The sequence below is a fragment of the Phaenicophaeus curvirostris genome, chromosome 3 (assembly GCF_032191515.1).
Source record: "Phaenicophaeus curvirostris isolate KB17595 chromosome 3, BPBGC_Pcur_1.0, whole genome shotgun sequence".
Taxonomy (NCBI): Eukaryota; Metazoa; Chordata; class Aves; order Cuculiformes; family Cuculidae; genus Phaenicophaeus; species Phaenicophaeus curvirostris.
Window position 1 is genome coordinate 37,256,152 of NC_091394.1, and position 25,931 is coordinate 37,282,082.

General features: G+C 35.4%; 1 protein-coding gene across 1 annotated transcript in view; it reads left to right on the top strand.

Annotated features, from left to right (window-relative positions):
• Nucleotides 1-25,931, top strand: part of DTNBP1 (dystrobrevin binding protein 1) — a 71,095-nt gene that overhangs the window by 18,681 nt on the left and 26,483 nt on the right. Inside the window, exon 7 of the mRNA XM_069853690.1 lies at nt 11,668-11,690. Within this exon, the coding sequence (XP_069709791.1) occupies nt 11,668-11,690 (23 nt within the window). The remainder of the gene's footprint in view (nt 1-11,667; nt 11,691-25,931) is intronic.

Here is a 25,931-nt window from a genome sequence, read left to right on the forward strand (position 1 = left end):
TTTAACCATCTGTGAAATCCAAGCATCCCTCACGGTGCAATCTGTAGCTTTTGTCAGCATCTTACTATGCTATCTGTCTTGTCTAACAATTTCTCACGTGACATCCTTTAGTTTTTCACATCCTGTTCCATTAGCCTAACCTCAGACCAAGGTCTTGTCAGGAGTCTTGTAATTTTCATTTGACATGGATTTTCACTTTCCCAAGCCTGAGCAATATCATTTTCTCTCTTTCCATGGAAAGTCAATGGCAGTCAGCGTGGCTGAATATTCCCTTGTTTGGACCTTTTAAAGTAATTAGATATCTAATGATAATAATTTCAAAAGTCTAAATATCTGCTAATTAACAAAATAACACAAAAAATTAAAATGTGCATAAAGCAACAGATTTGTACCCTCTAACATTTAGTAAACTTTCTTGAGTTTTCTGAGTTTTGTTTTTTTCTCTCTGCTGTCCACAATCCTTTCCTCCTCCCCTAGCTCTCCTTTTAACACCAAAATAAAGCGTTAAACTGTTGTCTGCTCTGCTTAGCAGTGTCTAATCAGCTTTATAAATAGAATGCTAAGCAAACTGCTTAATGTAATTATAAGCTGATTACATTTGGTCAGATCTAGACAAAACAGGAAAAATGCAGGTAATTTTGGGTTGATCATTAGCACTGTATTTATTCAGGTAAGAAATTAACTTCTAGCTCATTACTGGAAGGACACTTGCCAATGTAGGTACTTGAAGAATGAACAGCCAGTTAACGTGAGTGTGACTTGTTGTGTATGTTTGCAACTCGTATTACTTCTTTCTCTAATCTATGGTGTTAGGGGGTAGGGTGGGGGTTTACTGTAGGACTAACTACTGAAAGAGTCAAATGAGGATTCTGGAATCTAAGCTGTCATTAGCAGAAAAATTATTTTCAGGGAGTGAGTGGTTTTGTGTTAAAATGTGTTTCTTTGTTTCCTTTTTATGACAATATAGGGCTAAAACCTGAGAAAATCACCAACTCTAGATACTGTGGTTATATTAAGCATGTAACAAAAAATAATTTTATTGTAAAGTCACTGTAGAGCTTAGGCTAGAAGCTCATGTATTTCGAGTCTTCTGAAAAATCTTCCTATATGAAAGATTTAGAAGAAAGTGCTTTGGGTCAATATTAGACCTTTGAAATGCAGCTTATGGTAACTATGGGAACTGATTTTCAGAAATAGGTGTCCCTGTTAAACAGAGCAACTTTATTTCAGTTCAATCAGATATTTTTTCCCCCTTTCATCACTATATTGAGTATTAGTTTCTAAGTAGATTCATTAATGCAAGGCATTTTCCACAATTTGTCTTCAAGTCTGGTGTCTTGGGGGTTTGATTGTTTTTCTGTGTGTTTTATCTCTGGATTTTTAGCATTTTATTTTTTTTAATCCATTGATCAGAGTACCAGTATTGCTTTATAAAGTCTGGATTCCACTCTTGCTTTCTCTAGTTAGTTTTCCTGTAATTGTTTTTTGTGTGTGTTGACATTTAACCATGCCATTTTGATTCCTGTCATTTCCTTAATCAAGCACTACTCTCCTGTTTCCTTCATGATCTTTCTGAGGATGTGCTGTTTCTGACTGCAGAAAACTCCTTGTATCCTTCTAGTGTCATGTGGCATTTCTTGCATTCCCAAAGCAGGGCACTGTGTCCTTTAGGAAGCACTGTGAGAAGCTCACTTTCATGCCAGTTTTTATGTGCACCAAATTGCAGTCTTATATTTGTAAGATAAAATGTTTCTGTCCTGAACATGTACTTATGAAGTATTCATTTCAGATGGGTCACCATTTTTTGAAAAACAGAAATTCCTGGTTATTTTGTTGATTAAAAGGAGCTGCCCAACTACAAGATTTTGTAGGAAAACACTTGAGATAGCAGAGACTCTTTGTCACTGGACATGAGTGAATACATTTTACTGTGCGTCGTTTGACTGCAAGCATAGTTGTCTGAATTTTGGGTTTTTTAGGAGGTAGTTTTTAAGAATCCTTTCTGTTTTTCAGGAGTTGTCTGCTTTGAGACCAGACTTATAAGGTGAATGAAGAAATCTAAAAACTAGCTGATGCTAGGATATACTTCAACAGATGAATGTTTAGTAATATTGAGGCCTTAGTGGGACTATTTTTTGTCTTCTTTTCTGTGAGATTTAAAGAAATGCTTTACCTGAAAGAAAATATGTTCTTAAAATTTGTATTTATTCCTAACTTTTGTATTTTAAAGGTTTATGTGTTGTCAAATAATGTGTAACTCCATGCTTTGGTAATTAGTGTAGTAGATGAGGAGTTGGATAGATTATAATTCTTGTTAGATGTTGTGCTAGGATGGTGTTTTTATGCTTCTGGAGGAGAAGAATGATTCACTTTCTCTTTCAGAAGCGTATAAAATGTAGGGCAATGGCATTGCGTAGATTAAATACATGTATGTGAGAACGTGTCTTAATGAGTTGACGCTGTTAAGTTTATTTCTTATGTCTTCTATTCTGTTGGTTTTATCCCTCTTTCTAACTGTTTTGGGAACCTAAGGGCAAGTACGGACTGTTGCAGTTAGGCATGCTGGCTTATGTTAGGCCTGGCTAACAAGTATTAAAAAAGTAAATTAAAAAAAGACTTCTTTAGACAATTCAGACTGCTCTGCTGTTTATAAAAGTTCTTTCTGACTTGCGCCAATTAACGGTTATTTACTCACTAATATACAAAAATATTTTGTGTTGTTATTTTTCTGCTATGTTTTGCTTTCAAGGATTTTCTTTACCTCCTGCAGTAGCACTGTAAAAAGCTGCTATTTATTTTGTGATCTTTTTTGGTAAAAGAAATAATTTAGGTTACAGTCAGAAGAGAAGATGGAATGGGTAATACGCTGCCATAAAAACTGTGTTGCTTAAAAGAAGATTTTTATGTCTGTAGATGTTTAGATCCCATAGTGTTCCCCAAGTGATAAGCTAGAATAGTACTTTGTACAGTACATCATCTCCAGTGATGACTTCCTCCCATCTGGCAGTGATAAATTTAAATTTTACTTTTATAAACTTTTTAAACTTTACATGTAATTTATCAAATTAAGTTTTTACATGTAAAACATATACTGTAGTTGCAAATGTTTCAAACAAGTATATTTTTCCCTTCCAAAGTTAATGTGCTGTGAATTATTTCTAAAGCTCTAGCTATATGTTTCATAGTTCTCATGAAAATTTTCATCAAAGTAGGGTTTCATGCCATATTCTTCTTGATCAGCCATTGGGTGGTATAGATTTTCAGTTGCTGTACCTCTCTGTACCTGGCTACATAAACAATGATTTTGCAAAGGTGGGTGCAGAACTTTTATTATCTTTAGGACAGCTTTCATGGTAGATGTGCAGTAGATGATCGACTGTGAGTTTTCATTAGACGTTAATTGTAGGACGGTAAATGTCTATGCTCAAAGCAGAGTTCACATTACAGAGATCTTTTCCATCTTGCTGTTCATGAGTTTGCTTACAGCACAATCAGTAGCACATGTTTTCATGGTGACAACTAACTGGAATTAATTTTATGGCCATCGGTTATTGCACTTATTTAGACAGATACATGGAATGAGAATTCTTGTTGATCTTGAAAAACTGGACTAGCACAAGCTTTGGGAAACTTCCCTTGATAATTGTGCTTCCTTTTATGTGATTTTAGGGCTTTAAACTTTCTTTGTTTGCAAGAACACTTGCAGTACAGTATTTTGCATGCATCAAACCCAAAGGAGCATGCTGCTTCATTGGTAGTGAATTTTACTTCTGTCAGTGCTCCAAGTATTTGAAACATTGGGTAAGAGTGAATACATAGCAGATCAAAAGATTATATGGTTTTTGGCAGATTTTTGTAGCATTTGCAAGGTGGGAATGTGCAGCATAATTTCTGTCACTTTTAAGTTAACTTAATTTTGCCCTTCTTTTGTGTCAGTCTATGCTTAATGCAGAGAGACAATGACATTGTTATAAAGAGATCTGTTGCATACCTTCTCCTTATAGTTTTGTTTTCTTTTGAAAAGCGTGTAAAAGATTTTTTTCTTTGTGGCTTTTGTGACCTATGATTAAAGACTGAATGTTTGTGCTGGATCCTCTGCATCTTACAGCACCTTTTACTAACCTTTTCAAAAAAATGTTAAACATTTTTAAAAATGTTAAACTCTGCATAACTTTTCTCTGCCTTTGAGTGCTGGTTACTGGGCATAATCTGCAAATCCTGTTAATCTGTTAGTACTAGGCATTATTTGTCCAGACTTTTTGTACCAATAATAGAAACAGATGGTTTGGGATCCCTCTTAGTCATCGTTTTGTACTCTCCCTCACCTCAAAACTGCTTTATTTATCAAATTCATTCATCCATTGTGGCTAGTGTCAGGAGAACAGGTCTTAAATGTTTGTCATTGTCCACTAAAATCCATTCTCTGCTTTAGAGTAAGATTCTCTGCCTCCTGATAAATTCTTTCTTCACTATGAATTATTTTCCCAAGATCTCTAAAAATTCCTTTCACTTACATCCAAAACAATTTGTTTACAAATGGTTTTAAAAAAAGCATTAAATGGATTTATAAACAACACCTCTGTGAGAGTGATTTTATATTGCTGTCCCAAAAGGATGTGTTGAGGATGCCTGAAGTGGTACAATTTTCAACTTCTGACTGCCACAGTTGCATTCATGCTGCATGGAACCAAAACATGAATGGGAAAGAGTGCATGTGGGGTTTTAGGCTTTTTTTACTACTTTGTCTTTGTGGTCATGTGACATATTAGATGTAAACTTAGAGAGTAAGGTTTTACCACTTTCTGAATAATGTAATTTTTTTTCTTTTAATGCTTATGGGGAAATTTCTTGCTGCATTAAAGAAAGTTACAGGTTTTGTTTCATCACCTTTTACCAAAGATGGGTTTGTGGGAACCTTTTTGCTTTCTGGGAAAGACTAAACATGTTGGAATTGTTGGTGGAGGTGGCCTTTGATGTTGGAGTTGTTTGTATCTTCTCTTAAACTTCAGCTTCTCTGAAATTTCTTTGTAGCTTCTTAAATTACTTTGTAGCTTATAGTTTTTAGCTTCTCTTAAATGTCTTCTCTCAAATTTCAGGTTTAAACTTCGATTCCTAAACTTGTGATTGTATGATAAAAATAAGTAAAACTCTTCTGATGCACATATATTTTAGTGTTCTAATGACATTGCATACCAAGATAAAAGTTTAAAAAAATTAAAATTTAAAAACTGTTCCCTTTTTTTGGATAGCAACAGAATGAAAGCAAAACCTTAAAAACTAGGTCCTGTGCAAAACCCTACATCTGAAGGCATAAGCTTTCAGAGGCAGCTAAGAATTCATTCCACATTTCAAGTTCCAATGTGGAATGATTCCAATGCAGAACAGCCTGTATCAGGCTTTTAGCAGAGGATGAAACATTTGGTTGCATTTAAAGATTTACGTCTACCATTCTCCTCTGTTTTTAATGCCACCTTCCTAGTTTTTACTGCTTTTCTGAATGATAGTAGCACCTGAGTGGTGACCCTCAGTGTTCTTCATGAAGAAAAATACATTTCTTTCTTTGAAATATCCAAAGAGAAATGCTTTCACCCTAAAACTGCTGAGCATATAAGGGTAGTATCTGATTTTAGTTGTATTTATTACCTTGATTACCAGTTGATGCAGTTTCTGTTTCCGTTATGGAATTTTGATTTTAACCGTTCCATTTTGGGGAATGGAGTTGATATAAGACTTTCGCTGGAAGACAGAAAGACTTCAGCTACTTTTGTGGCTCCATTTGAGTATAGAAGCAAACAAATCTCCATTGCGACATCATTTCAATTCCTTAGTACTTTGCTTTTCTCATTTAATAGATAAAATTTCACATTTGATAAGGAAGAATCCTGACCTGTCTTCACTGTTGCCCACTGCTTAATTCCAATGATATTTTAGTAGTAGTTTTAGTTTTTGGGGTTTTTTTATTACTTAAAGGCTTATCGTTGCATCAGGCTCGATAGTATTTCAATTAGTAGTTGGCCTCAGTTATTCAAAAAGTATGCTCAAGTGATCTGGGGAAGGGAAAACTTTTTTGTCTCTTTATCATAAGTGTTAATCCTACGTACAAAAAAAATAGTACTTAAATTATGTAAACTATGTAAAATTATGTAAATAGTACTTAAATTATGGCCTCAAGCTCCGCCAGGGGAGGTTTAGGCTGGACATTAGGAAAAAATTCTTCACAGAAAGGGTCATTGGTCGCTGGAACAGGCTGCCCAGGGAGGTGGTTGAGTCCCCTTCCCTGGAGGTGTTTAAGGCATGGGTGGACAAGGTGCTAAGGGGCATGGTTTAGTGTTTGATAGGAATGGTTGGACTTGATGATCCGATGGGTCTCTTCCAACCTGGTTATTCTATGATTCTATGATTCTAATTATTTTACACACCACAAGTTTTGATTCTCAGGTTTTGAGCTTTTACTTCCAATGGCAGCCAGGGGAACATCCTCTTTGTGGCTTTTTAACTGACTAAAGCTTGAATCAGGCTGTCAGGTATGCCTTCTTTAAATGTTAATTTTTGTTTATAAAATAGTATTTACAACTCAACATTTATAAACACATTTCATTATAAAATCTTTCAAATTTAATACTTCATTACCATCCATATGCTGTTTTGAGCTTGTCTTTTGCTTACAAGAGTCTGGCAGTTTGCATTTATTGACTGCTAGTTTCAGAGCTAGTGTTATAAAATCATTCCTGACATTAATTTATGACTTTGTTACTTTTCTTATCTGCCTACTCTTTTGTGAAGACAAAACATGGAACTGTCAATTCCACCTGCTGGCATCATTGTAAAGAACTTGATGTTTCTTTGGTCTCTCAGTATTTAACTGAGTTCCTTGATGTTTTGTTACGTTTGAAAAATTGATCTTAGTGTTAGAGCCCTTCTGCAAGATAAGGTAGAACCTGAGAACCTTATCTTACTTTTGTTGAACAAACTAAATTCCAGCTGATTTCATTCACTCAAAGCAGGTTGGTTTTGACTACACTTGATTTTTATTTTTTTTTTATTTTTTAAATCTACCTTCTTATTTGGCTAGGTATTTATCAGTGGATCTGTAAGTCCATCTCTTCTGCCCAGTGACTAAAGCACTAAAGTCAGGTTAATCCAACAGTGCAGTGAAAAGCCTGAGAGGAATACGGAGGTAATTCGGAATTTCTGTTTGCTTTCTAACTGTTCATGTAAGTTCTGGTTGTGTGTGGACTAGTTATACGTTGTAGACGGTTTGCTTCACCAAATTAATATATTCTCACCACAAACCCTGAAGCTCAACTTTTCTGTAAATGAAGAAGTTGAAACCACTGACAATGTGATCATCAAAACATTCCAGGTAATTTAAAAATAATAGTTCAAAAGACATATCCTGTCTAAGCAGAACTTCAGTTTTAACTCACTTCAGAATTCATTATACTTCTTGCAAATAAAAATTTGTATAAAAAGTATACGTACTTCAGACTAAAATGGGTCATTGTATTTTTTTAATGGCTGTATGTATATATATATTCTTTTCCTCCATACATGTGGCTTAGATCATTTTTTTTAAGAGATGTTTCAGAGAAGTTCTCCACAGAATCTCTTGCAATAACAATGCTTTGATTTAGGTTATTTTGAACCATGAAACGTTATCATCTATGTCTTTTTAGACATGATAGATGGAGTTTATTGTCAGATTTACTTATGTCCATCATGCTCAGAAGGGGTTGAGAATCTAATTAATGTTGTCTCTAATGCCAAGATGAAAATATATCCAAATATTATCTTTGTCCTGACTTAAATGTTATCTTAAAGAAGTAGGCAACCAGGCTTGTGCAGTTGGGGATTTCCTGATAGTTGTTGCCTTTTACTTGTTGCTATCCTGTTGGTCATTTTCAATTGAATTTGAGAGGAATAGAATTTCACAGAATAGTTAATCCCCCCATCTATTTTATGAAAACAAGCAACTGGAATGGAAGAGATGAAAATTACTGCCTGTATGTGTGGCCAAGCGGTTTTCATGTGTATAACTGCAGTGTAGATGGAGCCTTTATATAGCCTCTTGCCTCTCAGGAAAAAAGCTGGGATTTGTAAGTTGTGCTACACATAGACCAAGATTACTTTTAAAGCGCCTTTGCGTCTTTATAGTCTGATTATTTTAGCCTTTAGCTTGTTATCTTAGCCTTTTTTTCTTGCTCAGTGGTACTAAACTATTTTATTCACTGAGAGGAGGTATTTATGTTATGTTATAATGCAACTATTAATTAAGTCCTTTCCTATGAAAGCCTGTTGTTAAATGTAAAAAAGCAACGAATATTCTTATTTGTGTAACTAGACAGATCTGTTGGCACTAACCTAAAATTTTGTGGCTGAAGTAAAAGAGTATGTAGTCAGTTGCCAGGTAGTGGGTTTGATTGATTAGTAGTCAGACTTAGCATGGGAGTTCATTTAATCCTGGATTGATACTGAACAGCCCACACTGAGCTTGAAGAGCCTTCATAGGTAGTGAGGCGAGGAGCAAGGCATGTTTTCTTTCATTATTTCATTTTATGACTGATTATTATATGACTGATTATTTCATCAGTCTGTGAAGGGCATGAATTTTTTTTGACGATAAGCCTGTAAAATTCAGGAGCATTTCTCCATAGAGAGCTTTCAGTTGCCTTAAACTACTTAGACAAATGGGGTTGAGGGGTAGGCTAGCCTTTTCCTGCGGTAGACATGTATAGGGTAATAAGCTTTTGAGCCAAAACAGTTGACAGAACTCTTCTGGTAAGGTGATTCATTGTACTGCAGTTTTGTCTTCTAGTCTGATGATATTAGTAAGCTATCCATCAAAGGCTGAGCTCTGCTGCTGGAGCTGTTGTGTAAACCTAATGTGAAAAATGATCTCAAAGAATGAACAATTTTAAGTAAAAGAAAAACAAATACAAAAAATGTGATTATAACATCAAAGCTGGTAATTCAATATGGCACGATCTTAAATAATTTTAAGAGGCAATAATGCTAGCGACTCATCCAGGCCTACTTCCAATGCAACTTTTTCCTCCTTGCCTTTCAACTCCATTTTGAAGATTACTGTTTTCCAGAACCGTTTTCAGTCTAATCTTTTTGTTTTAATTACTCAAGGTAGCTGCTTTTTCTTTTGTATAATGTCTGTGTTCCAAATATTTTCCTTCTTAATATAAGTTCAATATATTTACTTATGCAGATGATTTTTTTTCTTTAGATTCGTAGAGAAGATGTAGGAGTTATCTTCATCCTGACAGTTTATCAATAAATAAAAAGTTATTTTTCTTAATTATAAAGAGGAGGAGATATGTAGTATTTCACAATATGTTTTTTTTCTGTATATCTGTTTAGAACTTTGCAATTACACATCTAGAAAATTTACTGATTTAATTCTAAATCACCTGTTTTCCCAGTGTCTTTACAAGTCCTAGTCTCCTTTCCACTTTTAAGTTTTGTGTCTGGTTCTTACCAAAGCTACTGCTGAACAAGATTTAGGGTTAAAACTTAAAAACTTCAAATTTTTATTTGGATAATTTGATTAAAAAACAAATCCTCCGTGTTGCTGATGCAGAGTGTATTTTCAGTCATTGTATTTTTAAATATGTATTTCTAGATGTATGTTTTAATAAGAGTGTTACGAGAAACTCCAAGATGCAATTGATTCATGTTGTCTAAAATACAAACAATCATCAGTCTTTGGGTCTGATTTGGTTTGAGACTACTAGGAAATGCAGATCTTAGATTTCAAACTGTATTTTTACTGTATGCTAGTTGCTGAGATTTTGAAGTTTTCTATGGTATGTGCTCTAAAAAAAATTTTTCTTAAATATTCATTTCAAACATTCTTAATGGCAATTATGTACATAGATATTGTGACAACATCTTAATGCGTCAACCCTAAAAATATTGCTGGATTTTGAAAGGGAAAATTCTGGAATTTTAGATGAAAGCAATGAATATCACTGTTGGTTGGTTGGTTACTCTATTTCCCTCTTGTTTGTTAATCCATTTGAACCCAATGACAGTAAATGTTTCATCCTCCCTTTTGGAGACAAGTGGCATAAGACCTCCTGATTTTAGGACCAAATAGCATTGCTTTTTTTTTTTTTTTTTAATCATACTTTCACAAGACGTTTCCTCAGTATGGTTTTGTTTCAGCCTGTGCAGAACAAGCATTTCCTGTGATTGTTGTTTTCTCAACCAGTTGACTGTTATTAAAACATAAGGAGTGCAACTCGTGAGATATTTAAGAATTTGTAATTATATTTGGAGTACACATGGTAGGAGAAATTTGTTACGGTATGAACCTGCAAGTTAAAGGTGTTGTGAGGTAGCTTTTCTGTCTGGATAAAGAGTGGATCTTGGGAAAGGGATAGAAGAGAAGCAGGAAGGGAAATAGATACTCACAGGAAGTTACAGCTAATAGGTTCTCTGCTGTGAATCACACTATAGCTTATTTCCTCCTGAAGTACCCATTCTTTCAGAAATCTGTATTTGACATTTGATCATAAAAGTGAGATGTGGAAAAGAGTGGAAACGTGGAGGTAACTGTATTCTCTCTCTTCTTTTAGAGTACTTTGTCCTGCTTAGAACATAAATTGTTTCAGGCTTGAAAATGTTTTGTCTGTTCTTGAGGCAAGAATAAATGCTGAATTGCATCATCTGTTAGGGAGGAGGAGGAGTTGTTATGGTATAGCGTATGTATTGTTGAACAGTGTGTATGGTAGCCAATTCAGTAATGACTGAAGCATCTTTTAGTCTATGGATAGTAAATAATTTATCTGAACAACTGTTAGTTCAATCTTTTTTAATTTTCTTTTTAATAATCACTTGATTTCAAGGCATAGACTGAAAGGATATTTTTTATAAATGAGCATTTTGTAAGGGAAAAGCCAGCTTGCTTTGATTCTAATTTAGTCTCTAAATTCATGATAAATCACTACTTTGTAGTGATGGCAAATGAAGTATTTTGCAGTTTCTTGTAAACAGAGAAAATATTTCTTAGTTTTTGCGTTCATAATTGCATCACTTCTAAAAGAAGAAGGTGGCCTGTTATGATGAATAAAAGGTACTATTGCTGTTCACTTCATTTCTTAGCATTTTGGTATGTGAGTATTGTGGGTTGGCTATCACTCTGTACTTAAAATCCTCTCCTCTGACTAATGTCATTATAAGCCTCTGTTGCCTTTAAAGTGTGTTATAACTGAGTGAGTGATACTGTCAAATTTTTCTCCTTCACTGTTGCCAAAAGTATTTTGGATAGCACTGGTGAAAATGGAACTCTTAATTGTTATTCACTGTGCAATAAATTGGCAAATCTCTGCTAAGCACTGGGTGTGTAGCACCTAAAGTCTTAAGAAAGTCTTGGTTATTTTTGCAGTAACATGCCTAGAAATTATGTGGCTAGATGTGAACATGCAATGTTTATGTAATTGTACATGTTTAGAAATTAGGCTACCACCTATTTCTTAACAGGTTGATGGTGTTTGATTTAGATAAACACAATAATATTACATTAATAAATGATGACACTCAAATTCTTGGTTTTTCATCTTTTATTGAGTTTTAAACTATGTAAAATATCTCCTGTGGTTCTAGATGAAGTATTTCTAATGATTTTTTTTTTTTCATTCTGCTTTTCTCCAACAGGAAGGAACTTGAAACCTTCAAAGGTAAATTCCATTTCTAATTTTCTATTTGAATGTTTGCAGGAGTTACAGGAATTCTTGTGTTAAGTAAAACTAGTTAGGAACTGTTCCACTTCTACGTTTGATAATGTTAATTTTATGTTGACCCAGCAGGCTGTTTATTTTTCAGTTCACTCGTTCTTTCTGCTGGTTTCTTTGGGAGAGTCATAAGTGTAGGAAGAACGCAGATTGTTATGTTGTCTTAGCTGTGTTTCAGAGATTCTGTATCTAATTCAAGCCTTTCCCTGGGTGTTCAATTTTGGAAGTTGAGGGCTTTGTCTTCAACGCGTTGATGTTTTTTGACAGGTGTCACAGGCTGTTACTTGTTAGACTTTTGTCTAGCTATAGTGTTTCTAGCAAATTTTCACAGCATTATGTTACAATTGCAACTTTTGTAGCTTAGCTTGTTGAATATATGTGATGATAGACACAAATATCCATCTTAAATAATATGCAATAGTTAGGAACTCTGTCATATATTATTGATTTGTATGCAATGCATAGATGGAACATATTACCATTTTCAGTACATCTTAAATTCAGGCTTACTTTGCCTACTAATGTTAATGTTTGATCAGCTTGACAATTGCTATTATCTTTTGCTTTGAATGAGGTGTGATTGTGGCTTTGTGACTAGTCTTTATTTATGAGAATGAAGTCAAGTACATTGACTTATGTCAATTAATTGTCTCTTGATATTGAAAGAAGGGATGGAAATTTCTGTCAACTGCATTCCTCTTTGCCTTTTCAGTTCATTACTATCTTATCTTCATATAATTCTAAAAAAGGAAAACAATAAAGCTAATATTAAAAGTCAAACAACACAGATTATGTAAAGTGTCACTTTATCTGTAGCTTACCATTACAACGCTTTTCTTGATTGATTTGACAGCTTTCAACACAGACTAGCTCAATACAAAACAAAAGATAATGATAAGCTCATTCTGCTCCAAAGGCAAGCAGCTACTTTGTAGTACCTGATGCTTGTGAGAATAGCAAGTCCTGGGTTTTTTGTTTGTATTGATTAAGGTTTTTTTGTGGGCTTCTGGAAGCTAGGAGGATGGTTTCTAAACTTATTTCTCTCTTGGCTTCTTGTTTTTGCAGTAGAGATTGTAATAGTAAGTATTTTACAAAATATTTTTGTGCAAGAGGAAGGTGTTAGCTGTGTGTTGACCTTGAAATTTATACCAAACTAAGCAAGCAGTTCAATAATGGATAGAGAGGCATACAGCTTTCCAGTACTAGTTATGAAAGGCTTCTCTTGGTAGCCAAGAGAAGGTTTTTAGCTTACTACAAAGAGGGGGAAAATTGCAAACAGATGCAAAGAAAAAGACAAAAATCTTTGCATGTTTCTTCACTGAAAGGTTCAACTGCAGTCTGTTCCAGTCTGTGGCTAGTGCATCCAATATCAATGGAAAAGGAGTAGGATCTCATGCCATAGCAAGTTAAAACTAGGTTAGAGGTTACTCTAAGTCTGTTGAATGTTTTTGAACCAACTGATCAAATTATTCTGCAATACTCAAATGGTAGAATCTTTGGAAGGCTAGAGAAGCACAGTGACAGGTTTTAAAAATGGGTATTAAACTTCAGTCAGCCTAATTTCTATATCTTTTCCTACAATGAACTGATGGACAAGCTTGTACCTGACAATGACTGACAAACTTTCAGGAATAGTTGTATCAAGCATGTCTAAACTTTTTTTCAATAAATTGATAATGATGTGCTTTATAATAAAAAATAGATATAAAAATAGATAGTGTTTTCACTTTGACAACAACTTTTACTGTCTTGCCGTTTTCCCATTACACTGAGATTAAACTACTAAAAAGCAGGTGCGTGGCTGAATGTAAATAAATCTCGGGGGAAGGGCTTTATGGTTTCTTGCTTACTAAATTGTTCTTTCTCAGATCTGATACTACTTGAAATTTTTGTTATTATACTGCACTGTGAAATAGAGATAATGGCTTTCAGTCAGTCTTTTTCTGGCCTTTTGGACCTTCAGCCAATTCATGAGTATCTAGCATGTATTTCATCAGCTGATAAGAAACAGGGAAGAGTAAGAGCTTCTGGTCATGAAAGATTCATGATTATGTAGTGACATGTTTCAGTTCTGCAGCAGCCTTGCCCAGTCTAACTGGTGGCTCATTCTTCCATTTTTTCTGGTTTAAGCTGCTTCCAAGGCTCTGAAGAGTTGTGCGGAAAATGATCTGATGCTTGGTTTGGTTTAGTTTTGGTTGATGAAGCATGCTGAAATAACTCAGTAGAAGGCCATAGAAATCCTGGCACAGAGGAAGGAAAAGGCAGCTGCAAGGGCAGGCAATGTAACACAGTCATCTAAAAAGCAAATACTTCTGGCAGTACATTGCCTAACACATTTTAACGTTGTGGTACTAGTACCACTGTGTAAAGCTTTTATGGTAAGATCTTATCTTGCATATTACTTTGATTTGCTGCAGTCAAGAAAGTTTGGCTCCAACTGAAATATGTTAAGTAGTTGGGTAGATGAGTCTTTACATTTCTATATTGCAAGTATAGATTACATGCTCAATTAATTCATCCTTGCATAACTGTCCAAAATGAAATGTGTTTATTAATGTTCAATTCATAAAATATGCAGTGCAGGGGCTAGGAAAGAAAAATTGTTTAAAATACCTTTAAGAACATTTACATCTTTCATTCCATATGCAGATGTACATTGTACGTTAAATTGTGTTTTATGGAAAAGAACAGAAATACCAGTTATCGTAATAGTAACTTGTTATTTGTGAATTTGAATACCATATGGTAAAAAGTATGGGCTTCCAGATTAAGGATGCTAAATGCCTTATATAAAAATGTTTCATAAAAGCCTAAGTTCATTCTATGTGAATTTGCAAAAACTGAAGTGCCACAAAAACCTCCCTTAAATATGTTTGCTAAGAGGCTAAAAGGAGGGTTGTTTGCATGTTCTTTCAGTGTCCAAATGTAACTCTCACATTCAGCCGTTCTGATTTTGGATGCCTTACTCAGGATAGATAGTAAGTTTTACTGGAATTAAGAAACTGAATGATATATATAGTCTGAGGTCAAAATAGCACAGCACTGGAAACTTGAGTTTGGTGATGCATCCCATGAATTTCACTATGAATATGGAAAAAAAGTATGTTGGTACTGACCATGAGAATGCAGATCTCGCTCACAAGGAAAGGGTGCAGCTTCACAAGTATCTCAGATTTGTTTTAAAAATTTTTCACTGGAGTTTTGCATATGTATAAATATAAATAGATGTAGATACACCAGTGTAGTCTGGGTGGGACCACTGTAAATTTGTGAAGTCTTCAAATGTGTATAAGCTTATAAACATTTAAAGTGCCCTTGTATACTCAATATTTACCAAAGACTTAATATTGAAACAAAGTCAGCCTTGACATAACTGAGAAACGCAATTGTTGCTGGTTTCATTTAGATCTTCCTACTGTGTGTGCTAAGATACAAAGCAGTAATTCATTGACCTATTTAGTGTATTCTTTGAGGATATGGGGTGTCATCAAGAAAGGGCTCAAACAAAGCTCAGCGGATATGTATCCGTTTGCAGCAGTGAAAAGTGTTGAGAATCCACTAACACTTTTGCTCATTGACGTTACCGCCTTTATGTACCATGAAATAAGTATAAAATAATGTTTTAAGAAATGATTATTTTTGTATTTGTCAATGTAGATACTGTTTTTGAACTTGTTCCTGCATTTTTCCTATTTGTATTAGAGATTGTACTTTCTTTCATCATGAAAAGCAGATTTTATTTTACTTCCTTTTATTTTTTGACTATTTACAGTGCCAGACATTCTCCTTTGTTGTTTGCTGTACCCTTAGTGCACAGGGGCAGGACAAACCTCTCCAGTCTCTTTTCTTACAACCTCAAGGGTTTTCTATTACAATGTATGCATAACGTATTATTTAATCATCTGTGATGCTGAGAAAGTGAAGGTTAGAAGCTTTCCTGCTTCTCTGTATTAAGTATCTCTGAGGAAGGCAGGGAGTGTGTGTGTGTGATGTTGCTGTTGATACTGCTATAGCAGTGGCCTTTGTGTACTCAAAAGTGTGAATATGCACTAGGACAAAACATATCAAAGGTTGTCCAGTTCACTTTTTTTTTAATTTATCTTTCAGAGAGCTTTGTTGTAAAAGATGATGGATTTATAAATGAAAACATTGATTAACACTCTATGAAGCAGCCTGCAAGTTTCTTCTTAGTGTGCGTGAATTCTAGTGTTCGGAGAACCTCTTGCAGGAGCTGTCTTATGCTCTGTGCTGTCCTGTCCTGGACAGCAGCTAAAAGCTGCTAAAATGAACAGTGTTATGTTGTGAATCTTGGCCATTTCTTGCAATAACAGAATTTATTTTAGTCAGTATTTGTGTAAATGTGAATTTGGTTTTAGTATTTGATGGATCGTACCCTTCCATGGTTTAGAAAGGGCGTGTATTGTTGTTGCAGCTGAGAAACTAGAAATTATGTAGCAAATATGTGCTTGTTTTCTCCTGATACTTGAAACCTAGTGAATTCGTGACCGCGATGAGATTTGAAATCATTCCACCATCCTTCTAGGCACATGGTACAATTATTTTTTTAAGTTAACATTGCTTCTGTTGCAGTGCAGCCAGGACTGTTTAGTAAATATTTACAGAATGCTTTTAATCTCTTTACAAGGTGGACGAGTGAAGCAGAGCAGTAAGGTAGATAATGAGGAAATAAAATTAAAGTTATAAAAGTACTAGAAGTGCACAATGGTAGTAACATATGCTGCTGAGTTTACTTCAGACTTTATCCAAATGAGCTCGTATACATGATAGATTTAAAAATTGCACTATAAGTCCCTTTTTATTTAAGAAGAATATTAGGAATAAGTGTTTTGAGTTTGTTTCTGGAAAGAAAACGAAGCAATGTAGGCCATTTATAAATCAGCAACAGAATGCTTTGCAGAAACTTTGTAAGGGGACAAGCTCACATGGCTTTGGCTACTGAGTCATGCATATTTTTAAGCTTTAACAGGATTAGTTTCATTCAAGCTTGGGAGATGGGTCATATGACCACTTTCAGCAGTTCTGTTTACAACATAACAAAGTATGTTTTCAACCCTTTGCATCAGAGGTCCCGCCCAAACAAGTCCTCATAAGTTTAAAGAGCTTTATCAAAATACTCTTTCTGAGAAGGAGACTGATGAAGTAGAGAGGTGTATTTCTTGCCTTTCTCTTCAAGGTTAAGTCATCAGGTCACATTTGATATGCAGATCTTTTGTCATCCCTCTTCATGCATCTAAGATGCTTCTGTTGAAATTGCAGTTTTCCAGTCTTTTTATTGGTAGCTTAAATATATTTGTATCTAAACTTTAATTTCCTGGCTTTCACTGTTGTCTTTTCTAAGAGCACACAGTATTTGGAGCTGTCTGTTGACTCTTTCCCTTTGTTCTCCTTTTTTGACATCTGCTTGCCTTAACGAATAGTGTGTCAAGCTGATTTTTTTTTTTCCTTTCTTCTAGTCTAGGTTTCTTCTTTATTGTGCTATATTCTGATGTCTGTCAAAATAAACAGCTTTTTCCTGATCCTCATATTGTCTTCCAACGGGTAATATGCAACGGAGATCTTTACAGCTCATGGTTGACAAAGCTTATGCACTCAATGATGTATCTGTTCTAGAAGTCGTGCTGTAATTTTGCTCACGCAGTCCTGTGCATTTTTTCTGAGCAATAATAGATGACATTGTGGTAGAAAATCATACTAGCCACATGGAGTTAGTTTACTAACTAAATATACTACCCCAGGGCCTGTAACATCAGGAACATTCGAGGTATTCCGTTACTGTGAAGAATTTTTTCATTGAAAAATTGATAAAATCATGTCCATAACTGAGTTGGTTAGTAATGAGAGTTCTAATTTAATGTTTTATTTTGTGATTGTGCATTTCACTGACTCATTTGAATAGGACAGAGAGGGTGTCTTCCATTGTTTGGGTGCCTTTTCTAAAACATGCTGTGGGAGATGCCTTTTCCAAAACCTGCTTCTGCTACAAGTGTTTCCTGATTATCTTAGAATTTACTTAGGTGACCATGGCCAAAAACTTCAATATTTAAACCTTGTAGCACAGATATAAAAGAAGACAAGTCTGATTTTGGCATAGCACAAAACAGCTGGGAAACAGTTGCTATTGTAATAAAGCTAAGATGGACTTAAAATTTCAAGGATATTCAGGTTTCAGGGTTTTTCCTCATTATTTTGCCATAAACTGAAAATATTCTGATAGATTTCTAGTTAATAATGTGTGTTACCAGCTTCTTTCCCGTCCAGACTGTGGGAGGAAAACCTTGCAACTTTGGATGTCCTGTATTTTTTGTGGCAAGAATTGACCAAGACTCCCCTTGAAAATGGAAAGATTTGAGACTTGGGCACTTCTAGTCAAATCTTGAGTGAGAGGCAAATGAATTTAATTACTGAAGGCTTCCATTATAGTGTAATAGCTTAAGACAGAGAAGAAAAACAAATGATAAAGTGTCCTTATGGCTACCTTGCTTTTGATTTTGCTTTTTGTGTTTTCAAGTTTGCAGAATCTCACTTCTCCTTGATGCTCAGGACTTGTTTTAAAAGTTTCTAAATCTGAATCTAGCTACTTGTAGCTTCTGCCCTCTTTTTTGTCTTCCTTGAAATAGGTATGGACTTAAAGTCAAGCTTTTTAAAAACATAATATGATAAGAATTTTTTTTTAAAAAATCCTTTTAAATAGAGAAATTTAAGGAATTTAAGGAATCTTGGTGTTTTATGGATTTCAGTCCTCCCCAGTAACAACTTGAATTTTTATACATCAGGACGGGTGTCACCAGCACTGAGATGTAAAAGTTTCAAGTGTACATTTCTGTAGCCCACAAGTGAGTGGTGCCACATTACACACATGTAATTCTATTTGGCTGAGTTATCAGACTTTTAGAACTTGTTCTATGTACATATCCAAGAACAGCAGAAGTATTCAGTCTTCTGTCCTGACAGAGACTGTCACAACAACACAACAGCAGTAGGTTGCCTCTTGCTGTCCCCCTAAACATGACTTTTTTTTCACTTGGCAACACTATCATATTGAACACTAGGTGTAGCTGAAAATTTATTAGCTGCCTTTGACAAGACAACAAAACATTTTCTGGGTTAAGTATTATGACGAGGGTAAAACAAACTACAGTGGATAGTCTCTTATGAGTTCATTTATGTTGCAGATGAGTGCAAATAAATTTGTTACCTAATAGGTTATTGTCTACAAGTGTCAAGTCTTTAGCACAGACAGAAATAGAATTTACTTTTCAGGGGAAGAGGGAAAAAGGGGTGTAGAAACAAAATTATGTTCGATTTTGTCTTCAATCACTACATTAGAATGTGATTTCCTTTTGTGCCTTGCCCAAAAGTGGTCTGCACTGTTGACTGGATTAGTAATCTGATATGATGAGCAAGTTATTTCCTCTCTGACTGTTTTTGATAAGTTTTCAACTGGTGAAGGAAAAAAACTTTCTTGATAGTGGGAGTACAGACTTGGGTGTATCTTAGTCAATCATAAACCAGCACCCATTTCTAAGGTGGTTATACATATTGAAAGCATAGAAATTTGTGAAATATTAGAAAGCTTTGAATAGGGAGCAGAGGTTCTGAAGGAAATCTTAAAGTTTAGAAAAGAATGCTCTAGAGATAACAGACTATGTATGGACAAACTAGGTACTCAGATTTCCTTGGAACTGGCACGGTTTAGCCCCAACCTGGCTAATATCAGCAGCTAAGGCTGGGCAGTTGGACTCACAGTTTTCTCCTCCCCTCCCCAGGGAAAGGAAAATGAGAGAAGACTTGCAGATTGGAAACTAAACCTACTGCTTTAATGAAATGATGATTCTATAATAATAATAATAAAGAAAATATTTAGAAAGTAATAAAATATATACAAATATGTGAGATTGTGCCCCCACGCCTCAATGACTGTACGTCACCACAAATGCTGCAGAACAAACACGAGGAAAAGGGTCCAAGGCTAGGAGGGAGCTGGGCTCAGGAACTGGGTTCAGGAACACACGGATCCAGGATCAGGGGCAAACAGACAAACGAGGTCCTCGCTGGACGTTGACCATCACAGAAGAGGATGAAACCCTCATGATCTCTCAGTTTTATACTGAGTAGGATGCATATGGGATGGAATACTCTGGGTTGGTTTGGGGTCACTTGTCCTGTCTGCCTCTCCCTGCAGGTGCAGCCTTGTCCCACCCTCGTGAGGATGGCCTCGGTTACTGTAGGAATACGTGTAAGAAATGGCCTTTCTGCTGCATACCAATACGTGTTACCACTTCTAGGGAGAAACTGTCCGAAAAACATGCAGTTAGCTTTCAGAAAATTAGGTTACTTAGGCAAGCCTGAGTTAGAGTCACAAAACTCACTCTAATTTAACTCGGACCACAACAGGAACAAATATTGTTTGTCCTTGCAACTCAGCTGATCAAAGATTGGTTTTGTTACTTCTTCCACCCCAAACCACTTCTGGTTCAATGTTTTACATGCTTTTTTTTTTTTAAGATGTGTTTTTGCTATAATGTAACCTTGTATGTTACAAACTTGGTAATGCTGTTTGTTTGCAATTTCTTTGCTCAAGTAGACATCAGTATTTTGGATGTTGGTTGTCACCTGAAAGTAATATTGAGACAATGAGTTAATATAGCCCACAGAATGCTAATGTTGCAGATACTTTTGAAAACTTCTGTTTTCTGTTGTTTTAATTCTATTTCTGACTGGAGGAGAGCGTAAAGTTGGAACACTTATTTATTTTTTTAGAAAAATTCTGCTTCAGGTACATGTATTTTAAAGAATCTTGTGGTTTGTTTGGTTTTTTTTTAATGTGGCAACGTTATGCTTTTTCATCCTGTTTTGTGTTGTTTGGTGTCTTGAGGGAGCTATTTTATTCTTCCACCAAATTTTAGTATTGATGCATTTATGTAGCTTTCTCTTTTTTTCTTTGAGTCCTGCTCTGTTTGTGTTCTAGGGTTGCACTAGTTCAGAAGCCCTTTCAGGGGTCAGATGTATCACATTTTTGATGTTACTGAAGCTTAAAATAAGGTGGCTCTTGGATGTGCAGGTCCAGCTTCTCTTGGCTGCAGTAGAAGTTGGCCCTGTGTTGGAGTCCAGTTTGCGTAGTCCTGGTTTTGTATGGAGTGGAGGAGGCCATTGTAACAATAGAGATTTCTCTGGCAATTGCTGGGGTGAATAGCTCACTGTGTAGATCATAGGAAACAAAGTCATGGGAACCTAAGTCCTGTCATGCTCAGTTTATGCAAGAAAGAAAGTATTTAGAGGTGTAATGTTTTAATTGTCTATAATGCTTAAATGACTGATGTGGAAAAAATATAAGCCTATTTTGTCTGCAGCTCTATCTTGAATTCATCCTTTAATTACTGAAGTCCAGACTGAAGGTGGGATTATCATAGGATTATTATTATTCTTTTAATCTTTCCCATAGATATTTTTAGTGTTATTTTTACCAGTGAAATAAATCCCGAGGTTTGTAGGTCCTCTTGGTAATATTTCCTCCAATGATGATGACTGGAGAAATATTTGTTACATAATTCCCTTTTCCCTGTAATCTGTATTTTCATAGTTGTCACTAAGAAGCTTTTCAAAATGTGATCTTTTTTAAGTAAATGTAATGAATTGTTATGGCTATCATGGTTTCTGTTAGCACTGCCCAACCTCCTAAACTGAAGAGGCAACATGTGCCAGTGTTCCCAGTTCTAAGCAACACCTTACAGTTTTTGAAACGTAAGTGTGCTGTTGTATAACTGCAGCATCACTGTAACCAAAGGTTCTCGGTCATGTGCTGTTCCTGTACATCTTTTTTAACTGCATAACCAGTTTATCAGTTTTTGATTAAAATGTAGTCTGGATATAAAATGCAAAAAAATCAGTTTTCAGTAGAAAAACCTGCTTCTAATTTGTTTAAAAATCATATCCAAGATTTTTAATATTTTATGTGTGAAGTAAGAATAGTATGTAATCTGGTTTGTGGGGTATCTGAGCTAAGCCATGTAAGGAAAAAGATTTTAAGGGGAGAGCCTTATGAACATTGCCTAATAAAAAAAGAATTTAGAAGCCTTCTGTGCATTTTTCCTTGCTTCTAAATCATTTTCAAACGCTTCCAGCTCTCTGCCAAATAAACACATGCTGTAACTGCATGTCATCGGATTATAACCCGCTGGGAAAATGCCTCTCTCGCTCACACCCCTTTATTTAGCAGCATGTGGTACCTTCCCAAATACATGCGTGCATTTCTGGTATAGCCCAGCTGCTGGTAGCTTGTGTTCAGGTTCTGGAAAGGCGCTGAGTTGAAGTATCCATGTGCATGCATCTGTGTGCGAGTGACCCATTGAAAACTGGCAGACGTGATACTAACGCTTTGAAAAAGCAGCCTTCTAGCATCGGTCTTTGTTCTACATCAATGAAGATGCTCATCGGTGTAGCTGCTTGGTAACTGGAGCTTTCACTTGACCAGTACTGTGTTTCTTTTTACTTGCTTATTTCTTACTGCCATGTCATCTCCAGGAGCCACTGAGAATACTCAGAAGAATCCATGTAGGTGGAACTTTATTATCGTCTTTATTATTTGGCAGGTAAATTTGCCAAGCTAATGTAAAATGCAGAATGAAATGAAAGTTAGCTTAATTAATTTCCTCATTTACCACCCTTGCCTGATTTGTAAAGGGTGTGCTATAAATGAGAGGTTAATTATGGACTTGATTTAGCAGATCTGGAAGAAATAGTGATTTAGTGTCTATTTTGTCAGAGCTTTTGTTTATTGCTTTGCTTTTGTCCGTCACTTTGCATTATAGTCAAAGTAATATTAATTGGAATTAGTAAAAGGATACAGATGCACAGATACCTTGTTAGCTAAAATTCAGGCAGACTAGGCTAAGGGTGGGGTGATATTAGAGGATGAGGGGAGACAGAGAATAATTACCTGAATATAAAAGCTGAATATAAAAGAATTAGAGGAGTGAATTCATTGGTTTACATGCAGTGATGCTAATTCTTAGTTTCTTTCAAATAAAATAATAAATACATGATAAAACCATGTATTTGCAAATGAAGGAATTTGTTATTTACATCAATATGAATACCTTATGTTACATGAAACAATATTCTTAATAGTGAAATTGATATTTTTATGCTGTTAGTCAGTCACTGATGGTACTTAGAACTGTGTGTTAGCTGAAGTAGAAATAAGATGTGGGTTTCTACTCTGATGCTTTTTATGTTCTTTTATATAACCACTGGAAGAGGGTTTTTTTCTCTTCCATTCATGTAGATATTTTTTTCACTTGATGTCAGGACCAAAAGATAAGAGTAAATTGAACTATTATATTATTTTAAAAACCTGTTGAAGCATGTCTTTATCAAAGCACTCTCTATGAGTTGTAATTTGGACCACTAAATTTGATATTCATGTTGATTAACAATGTAAAGTTAAATTGAATATTTTTAAACAGTTCATCTGGTGTGGGAGAATTCATCAAATTTGTAAGGAGTAGAAATACATTTATCAAAACATTTTTTTCTATAAATGTAGGCAGATCAATTGACTGTTTATTTAGAGATGGCAAAATTTACCCTCTGCTCTGCTGAATGCGGTGTGACTGCTTTTGCACTTTGAATTGTCAGTTTTACAAGCAATGTCTATACTACTGGTATAATCATTTTGTATCATGAACTGCTTTGTATGTATTGGCAGAAGTCACCTTTTTTCTTTTTGTTGTTTCCTGAAATTGAAATGGAAGTATGGCAAGTTGGGGGTGCAGCTGGGAATTTTTCTTCTCTCCCTCATTTGCAATCATATCCTGGACAATATAAAGCTATTCTGTGAGGGGGAAAGCGGGAGTCAACCTTGAAATTATGCTTCTGGGAAGATTACAATATGGAATTGGAGAACATTTCTGAAATGTGAGCTTTAGCAATATCAGACCTCCAAATACTGCTGGGAAGAGGTAGCAGTAAGTTAGAAGCTTTAATACCAGCATTAATATTGGAAAGGTTAGTACCTCTATGGTAGCCAGGATTATTAATATTTTTAAATCACATTTTCTTCTATAGCTTGGTGACAGAAAAAGTAATGCAAAACTAAAGATAGCTTGCTGTATTTTTATGATAATCTGTTTGCTCACCATCTATGGAGTCTGAGGTTAATGAGAAATTGAGAAATACTCATCCACTTGCTTTTAAAAAGATTGCTTCTCTCTAACAAGATCAGATGTGTGTGGTGCTGAAAGACCAAATGCTGTAGGTGCTTGTGGCCTGTGAATGCATCTTGATGCAAATTAATTTGTGAGTGGCTTTATAATGACAATATTCTTTCTTTTGTCTTCTTCATTTTCAAATGTAAGTGTAAGTGCAGATATTTGAACACTTAAATTCATAGCTAAAGAAATGTACAGTAATAGATCATAAGTGGTTGGGTTTTTATATTTCACCAAATGGCTCCATATCTTTCCATAGTGGTACTGTAAATATACTGTTCTGGTCCTTACAATGTCCAGAAATAGTAGAATTGTTTTAAAAGCTGCTGTAGAAGTAATTTATTCTTTCTTTATAGCATGTCCTTGCATAAATCTCAGTCCTGCCTTTCACAGCAGTGTGTTATTAAACTACTTGTTCTGATCAATATTTAATTATGCAGATGGGAAGGGTGGATGGCCAAGGTGTGCACGTGGGCATGGGTAAGAATTCAGAATGTTTCTCTACTCCTGGTCAATAAGTGGAACAAAAATGTGGATGTTCCAGTAAACAACTCTGCCCATTGTATTTACAAATGTTGTGTGTGACATGTTAAATTGTATCAAGGCATTAGAGCTGAAAATGTACAAACGTGATTTCTCCATATTGTAGCTAGTGTGGCATTCTTTTTCAGATATATTTGTTTTTACTAAACAGGTGAAAGAATATTCTTTTGAAAGATGCCTTCAAATGATTAATGTAATGAAATATTAAAGAAGTGAGATATTTAAAATGCCAGTAAAACATTTTTGTATCCATGTAATAATTCTTAATTGTATATTTTTAATAGAATGTGTGAGTTAAGGCTCAAAGAGGTCAAGAGGCAGTTTTGACTAACTAAACTCATTGTTTCATTTCTAATCGCTTGGGGTACTCTGTGGATCAAGATGAAATAAAAATCTTGCAGAGTTGTCACTCAGCCCTTTTCTCCTTTTATGTAGAAGCCAGCTAATGCTATTTTGACATTACATCAATGAGACTTGATCAAAATGTAGTTGTCTGTGTCTCATTTTAAATCAAACAGAAGTGGTGCCATTTCTAGGAATAAATGTCTGGCTTAATTAGATGATTATGTAGTCACTCCAGACCTTGCACACCACCATTTTCATTGGCTCCAAAGGGTTTTAACTTGGATCATAATCTTAAATCCCTTGTAGATTTATTATCTGTCTTCTAGTTATTGAATAGTAACGTGAAAAACCCATGCCTTGCAGAGAAGACACACTGAAAACAGCCTAATGCATTTTTAGTTATTTTATGCATTTATGTGGGTGGGTAATGATCTAGTGGTATTTGATAAGCTCAGGTTTTGTGACCCACTAGTGATGTGAGAACTGCAGTTTTGAAGCCTCAGCTATTCCAAGCCTGAAATTATAGGTACAATTTAACATCATTAAAGTCTGTTTAACCATACAGGAGAATCGGAAGGCTGGGCTTTTTACCTTTGTTTTAAAGAACACTAGTTGTCTGTATGGTTAGACTCATGTGCAGGGTAGCTTCTGGCACTTGCTGGAGAGGAGAACCCTCAGGAAGGGCCTGCAGGTTCAGCTTCTGTCTCCTACGTGACTGCAGGAAGGCGATTGGTGTTAGGGATTTGGGTGACATAGTATTTTTGCTTTTTGCTTGTTGGAACATATTTAGAGGGTTGTGCTGCCAGTCACTTTATATCTGGTTCTCATCATGCCCAAACATGTTTTGGATGCAAAGCTCTAGGATAGCCAACAGAATAGAAAGCCAAGTTCTTGATTTTCAGCACATTTGGAGAACCATAACTGGTATGAAAACTTCCACTAGTCACAGGAGGGGAAGAAGTCTGACAGAGGTACTTCTCTCTTGCTCTCCTGCTCTGTCCCTACAAAGATTTCAGGGTGCTTTCGTACCACTGAAGACTTCTCCTTCCTATTAGTGATCGTTTGGTCT